At 52.6% G+C, this 7,197-nt stretch overlaps 1 protein-coding gene across 1 annotated transcript; it reads right to left on the bottom strand.

The window, feature by feature from the left end:
• Positions 1–4,577: 4,577 nt before the first annotated feature.
• ATF4 (activating transcription factor 4) lies at positions 4,578–5,755 on the bottom strand. Its single transcript, XM_007941686.2, has 2 exons — positions 5,530–5,755; positions 4,578–5,425 (listed from the first exon to the last, which is right to left on the bottom strand). Exons 1-2 carry the CDS (start codon positions 5,753–5,755, stop codon positions 4,578–4,580), a joined length of 1,074 nt encoding a protein of 357 aa, XP_007939877.1.
• Between the last annotated feature and the right edge of the window lie 1,442 nt (positions 5,756–7,197).

The raw sequence follows: 7,197 nt of genomic DNA, 5'->3' as shown, positions 1-7,197 counted from the left end.
GGCGTTTACTCCACTGCACTGGTGGGGGGAAGGTGTCCACATCTCTCAGCATGACAGACATCAGTGGTCGCCCCTGAGATAACGGCCCAGGAGGGTAGGGCAGGACCCAGGGGCAGCTCCTGCACAGGTAGGGCGGCAGAGAGGGCGCAGCAAAGGGCCTGGGTGGGATCGAGTCCTTACCGGGAACCACACGGCCCCCCCACCCCAGCGAGCTGTGCCCTGCCCCAAGTTACGTCCTGCACCCCGCCTCCACCCACGGTCCTTCCTGCTCCCCTGGGCCTCACCCCTCACTTCCGGCAGGGCTGCTGCTTGGGAGGCATTTCCTGTTCACCCAGCTAAAGGAGCAGTATATTTCTATTTAAGGACCCATTTCATTTGTCTAATTGACTGGTTAACGCTGACATCCCTGACCAGTGCCCAGACAGAACTTATCTCCCACACGCCTTTTCTTCGGAAGGCACGTCGCAGCCTCCTCGCACTTAGCAACACTAGACAGTACGTCAGCACTGGGCTTGAGGGCCATTTTAAACAGTGGAATTGCCAACAAACAGCATAAAAATGCAAAAACAGAACAAACCACGTGGCACTCAGTAGACCACGCGAAGGACACTTGTTTACCGCACCAGAGCTGACCCAGGAAGGCACAGCTCATCTTGGCCTCATATGGGAATGCGGGGCACGGAGGCAACTCCAATTTCCCCTCTGTGCTTGGATGCCCACGAAACCGCTGCCAAAAGTGGTTTTGGGTTAGGTTACAAGTGAATCTTAGCAAACAGGCAAATTCACAAATACAGACTCTGCCGATAATGAGGACTGGCTATAGTTATCAGGAGCTCCCAGTGGCGTCATGGGCAAGGCATTTGCTGCCTAACCAGAAGGTTGGTGGTTCAAAACCCACCAGCTGCTCCACAGGAGGAAGACGAGGCAATCTACTTCTGTAAAGATTTACAGCCTTGCAAACCCAATGGGGGCACTATGAGTCAGAACTGACTCGATGTCAGTGGGGTTTGGTGGTTTTGCTCTTAGGTCCTGGAAATACAGGTATAAACAAGACAGCAAGATCTCTGCTGTCAGCTATGTGCATTGTAGCTGGGCGGAGGGTAGAAAATAAACGTGGATAAGCAAGCTCAACTAGAAATACCCATAAACTGGTCGCTCTAGCGACCCTAGAGCACAGGAGAGCTCCCCATCGGGCTGTAATTCTTGTGGCAACAGACGGCCTTCTGCAAAGCAGCTAGTGGGTTCCAACAATCAAACCTTCAGTTAGCAGCTGAGCACTTAACCACTGCATCACCAGGGCTTCCTAACGAAAAATAAAGGTTCTGAACAAATAAAAACTCGGTCCTGCAGAGAGGATGGGACGTTAGCAGGGGAGTCCCGGAGGCCTCAGCCGGTATGACTTTGGAGACCTGCATGTAGAGAGGGGCAGTCTGGGAAACTCCGGCAGGCAGAGGAAGAGCCAGGGCGAAGAGCTTGCGGCAGGAATGAACTTGCAGAGTGGTGCAGAAGCCAGGAATGAACTTGCAGGGTGGTGCAGAAGCCGTGTGGCTGGAGTAGTGGAGGGGAGAGTGGTGCAGGAGGTCAGAGAAGGGCCGAGTGTGGGCTGTGGGCTGAACCCACAGGGCTCTGCAGGTGCTTTTGCTGCTCTGTCCCCTCCTCCCTGTCTTTTGGGTCCAGAGAGGCCTTAGCTGCAGGGACCAGCCCAGAATCCCAGCTCAGGCCCGGCCTGCACTGCCCCACACAGAGCCCATTTCCCACCTACCACATGAGGGGTGGACTACTGTGTCCAAGGCCAGCGCATATTGTCACTGGATGACTCTGGGTGGCCCTTGTTAAGGTGGCTGGGGCACTTCTAGGGTTGCTCTCACCTCCCCCATCTCAATTCTCAGTGTTATCTTCCTGCCCCCACCCTATTCCTCCAGGCTGGGCTAAGCAAGCTACAATGCTTAGGGGTGGAACACGTAACTTTTAAGGCAAGCCTCCAGGGCCCCCTTTCCAACTAGATGGCTGCTCCTGTGGCCTGCCTGTAAGGAACCCTGATTAACAGTGTGCACCCTGGAGCCAGACTACCTGGGATTCAATCTTCTTGTTGTTGTTGTTATATGCTGTCGAGTCAGACCCAACTCATAGTGACTCCTCCTTGGGTTTCCAAGGCAGTATCACTACAGAAGTAGATTGCCCCATCTTCCTTCCGAGGAGTGGCTGGTGGGTTTGAACCACCAGCCTTCTGGTTAGCAGTCAAGTGCCTTAGCCACTATGCTACCAGAGCTCCATCTACTAACTGGGCAAGTTACTAAGCTTCTCTGAGCTTCAAATTCCTTATCTGTAAAAGGGGGATGAAGTGATCCTTATAAAAAATCATGTGCTTGAGTAATTTCTGTTAAAAAGATCAGCACAAGGCCGGTCCCTATGAGACAGAGGTTAAAGATGTCCCAAATGTCCATCTTTTCCAAACTGCCATGCCATTCCATCATCTCTCACATCAACTCCTCCTCCTCCCCTCAGTTATCTCCTTCCTGTCTTAGCGTTCAGTATTTCATTGTAACCTCTCACAGAACTCACGAAACTCCCAAGGAAACCGCTCACATGTGGTGGTGGTGGTTGGGAGGCTGGCACATATATACCTTCCAGCAAGGCAGGACTCAAAATACAGCCTACCCTGAACAGACATAGAGACACAAGGTTTTTTTAAAAGTAAACTCACAGCCATCAGCCAACCTTCTAGTTAGCTATCAAATAAATGCCTTAGGTACTATGCCACCAGAGCTCCTGGCAGAGACTAGGATTTACAATACATCACAAAATGGGAGGTGACTTGAGTCAAATCCTCCAGCAAGGATGGACTCAGGATGGATCCTGCTCTAAACAGGCACAGACACTAGATTTACATCACAAAATGTAGGACGATGGATGGCTAGAAGGGCCACATGAAGCAATTCATTACACTGCAGTATGGAACTTAGTTTTCGTAACATCAATGCCTTTGGCTATTTTTTTAATCAGTAAATCCCCACATCTACTTAGCTGGTAACAGTTAAGCTGCTTAGATGAGGTGATCAGGGTGGGCTTCTCAGACATGATTTTAAGTTGAAGGAAGAGACCTGAAAGAAGAGGAGTTAGCTGTGGGGAGTGGGGAGAAAACGGACCAGGCATATAAAAAAACTCCTTGAGATGAGACACAGAAAAGATTAAGTAACTACTCAAAGTCATGTAGGCAGTATGCAGGAGAGCCAAGGTCTGTTCTAGAACCTCTGATTTTAGCAACAGCCCTCCCCACAGCACCTACTCTCAGGGTTAAGAGGTATAAGGCCCATGGCCTTGTGCAAAATTCTATAATCTTGGGGCAGGAAAGACCTTCAAGATAACCAAGTCCAAGGGCCACATGTGATGCCCACTCCCCCTCTGGTGCCTGTGATTACCACTCCCATCTGATCAGCCTCCGGTTGTATTCATTACAACTGGCCCTCAGGATTGCTTCCAGCTGCTGTGGACTGGATGTAAACGTGGACCCCTCCTTGCAGACTCCTTGTCTCCAAGCCCTTCCAAGAAAATGTAAAACCAGCCAGCCTCAGAAACCAGACTCATGGGTACAAACCCCACCACTGTGTCTGCCTCACTAGTCATCGTGGGGATGGGGGAGATGGCACTGCACTTACCCATCCTCATCCCAGCCACTCTGCCACCATTGTGTCCATCTCCCTTCACATGGCTGCCCTGCCAGGCACACCCAGCTGGTTTTTCCTGAGATGAGTCTCAAAGAACACAAGAGACCCACCCAAACCTGACGGACTGCCTCTTGCACTGACAATTTTCACTGACAACCGAACACTCAAGACATCAGCCCTAGCTACAAATTGAAGGCTTGATGTGGTCAATGAGGACCACCCAGGCAGATAAATACAGGATTGGGAAGAGGCTACTAACTCCAAGCTCTGCCTCTCCAGAGGTCAGCTCCATCCTGACTGGGGACCTTGGGCCACAGCTACTCTCGTTTCTCAGGATCTGGCCAGGAACCCACACTGGTGGGAATGGGGATTGGAGACAATTTCCACTCAAGAATTGCTCCAGCAACAATCTCAAAGAACCCTTTTTCTCAGATTTTCCTCATGGTGACAACCTCCCAGAGCTGGTAAGGTTAGATGTGAAACAACTTCCCTGTGTGCCAAGCTTGAAGGCTGACCTCACTGAATAGTTCATGATAGATGGTGGCATACAGCCAGTCATGAGCAGGTGGAGACCAGGCAAGTCTGCCCTCCCAACCACCATCAGAACTCCCAGCCCCACCCCAGTTCTTACTGGAAAACAAACAGTTCTAAGGGAAACACCCCACCAGCTGTTGAGCCTAACTTCCTATCCACAACTAGGGAGACATCATTAGCCTTATCAACTCCCATGAGTTAATCCCCACCCCTAGTTTCATATGGCAGGACCAGAGTAGAGTTCACAAGTGGGCTCAAGTCAGGAGGTAGGAAACCAGACACACAAATAAGTACTTTGACTACAAAATAATTTATTACAACAGTTTCAGAGCAAGCCTCCTATGTACTATGTACAAGCACACCCTCCTGGCTCCCTAACTAGGGGACCCTTTTCTTCCCCCTGGCCTTGCGGACCTCTTCTATCAAATCTTTCAAGTACTGGATCTCCTTGGCCAAGGACTCTGCCTTCTCTTTCAGAGCCTCGTTCTTCTTTTCTAGCTCCTTACACTCACCAGTGAGGGCCTCCTGCTCTGCCCTTTTTTTCTGGCGGTATTTAGTGGCTGCTGTCTTGTTCTGCTCCATTTTTTTCAGTTTCTTATCCAATTTCTCTCCCTTTACTTTTGCTGCCATCACCCTCTCTCTAAGATAATCATAAGGTTTAGAGCGGGCAGAACCACTGAGGACAGGTGGAGACAGTAGGCTATGTGGAGAGCCCCCAGAGGAGGAGGTGGAGGGGCTGTGCTGCGGAGACCCCAGGTAGGTTCCCAAGTAGGGCTCAGGACTCATGCAGATGCCACTGTCATTATCCGAGGGGGCATCCTCTTCCTTTATGCACTGAGGGACCACTGTAACATAAGGAAGAGAGTCTGCCTTCCTGTCTCCTTCAGAAATATCCACTTCACTGCCGAGCTCCAAACTAAAGGAGTGGTCTAGAGTGGAGGCCAGGGGCCCTGGGGAATGGGGAGGAGGTTGCAATAGAGTGAAAGGGGCAACCTGGTCGGTTTGTGGCACACTTTCTGGAAGATGGCCAATTGGGTTCACTGTCTGGAGGGGCTCCTTATTAGTCTCCTGGTCTAGGGGGTCAAAGATATTACAGGTGTCATCCAACGTGGCCAGAAGCTCATCCGGCATGGTTTCCAGATCATCTAGACTCAACAGGGCATCAAAGTCAAACTCCTTCAAATCCATTTTCTGCACCATCCAATCTGTACCGGAGAAGGCATCCTCTGCAAAACACAGAAGGCAACTATGGTCAACCGAGACTCCAGACACCAAGTGACACCGTGATAAAGGCCAGGCCACACCGGCAGATAAAAGACACGTCACTCACCTTTGCCACTGTCCAAGGCATCGACCAACCCATCCACAGCCAGCCATTCCGAGGAGCCCGCCTTAGCATTGTCCCTGGAGAACTCATGCGGTCTGAAGTGCTTGGCCACCTCCAGGTAATCATCTAGGAGATCTAGGCTTTCTTCAGCCCCCAAACCCGACTGGTTGAAGGGGGACATCAAGTCCCCCACCAACACCTCGCTGCTCAGGAAGCTCATGTCGGCCATGTTGCCGGACTTTACTGGAATCGAGGAATGTGTTTGATTCGAAGGTGTCTTTGTCGGTTACAGCAACGCTGCTGCTGAATGCCGTGAAAAGCCTGAAAGGGGTCAGGAATGAAGTTCCATTAGTGACCGGCTTGTCTGGGAATTTCATCTTTTTCACCTGAGACGAAATGGCCGGATCAGAACTGCACTTGGCTTCAATGAATCGAGAACACATGGCCTCGTTACCACTGCGTCAACCTTCACGGCGTCCGGGCTCAGGTTGCCCAAGATGGACGCCTCCACGCAGGCTGGACTCTCTTCCTTATCCGGCCACAGGGAGAAGACCGGGACCTGCCTAAATACGGCCACGCCGCCTAGGCCCCGCCCCTGCCAGCTGCAGCCATCGCCCCGCCCGCCGCCATCTTGGCTCCTGCCACGTTTCCTCGAGTGACCGACGTGGGACACTCGATCCAGAGGGCACCGAGGCGGCCAAGGGCTTCTCCCCGCGGCACCGACCTACACCCTCATGACCGAACGCGCCAGCGTCTCGGGGACACACAAATAAGGCACACGCGTCGCAGGCGCCTCGTAAAACCGCTTGTCCCCTCCCCGACGCCTAAAGACCACGGCGCCACGCCCAACACCGCCGAGCCCGCCTGGCTCGGGCGCCCCGGCAGCGCAGCCCACCCCAGTACTTACGCCATGGCTTAAGCCGCTAAGGGTTGCCGCTGCAGAGCCTGGTGCTGCTGCCGCCGCTGCAATGGCCAACGCTGCCGCAGGCACTTCTGCCTCTAATACGCCATGGCGGCTGCGGACCCTGCGGGCGGGGAGGAAAGGCGCGGGGCTCCTAACTACTGTCTACATCTAAAAACGGCAGGAAAAATGGCCGCGCCGCCTACGCAGCCCCTTTATAGACTCCGCCTCTTTGAGACACCTCACAGTTGTGTCCTTCCGCCGTCACCACGTGACCTTCACCGCCTTGTTCCAAGGCTCGCGTATCTGACGTTCTTATTGTTTCTAACCCACGACCTTTATGGCCAAGGCGTACCTATTTAAAAAACATATCTTACTTTCAAGGCTCACGAAAAGAAAAAGCGCACTACTTTCCAAGGCTTCTAAGATCAGTCACTCCCCTCGGCGCTGGGAAGCGCGGAGGAATCTCTTGGTCATCTTGCTTCCGGCGTCAACTCGAGGGTGGGAAGAGAAGGCGTTCCCAAGCAAGGTTTTTTTTCTTATTGCAAAGTCTGAGACCGCCTGGTTATCGCGGGAGATGCTGGCGACGAGTGCGCGTTCAGCTGATTGGCCCGGGTATGGTGAGTCATACGTATCTTGAGTTCCTACTGGCTCAGTATCAGAGGTGGGCGGGCTGTTTGGTGACGGCGCCCAAGCCCGCTCGGGAAGGGGCGTATACGTCAGTGCGGTTCCCGCTACCCATCTTGCCCCTGAACTGCCCTTACTCTTGA

Source organism: Orycteropus afer, unplaced genomic scaffold (assembly GCF_000298275.1).
Source record: "Orycteropus afer afer isolate SDZICR_OR568_19922 unplaced genomic scaffold, OryAfe1.0 scaffold00083, whole genome shotgun sequence".
Taxonomy (NCBI): domain Eukaryota; kingdom Metazoa; phylum Chordata; class Mammalia; order Tubulidentata; family Orycteropodidae; genus Orycteropus; species Orycteropus afer.
This window is presented reverse-complemented; position numbering and strand designations above follow the sequence as displayed.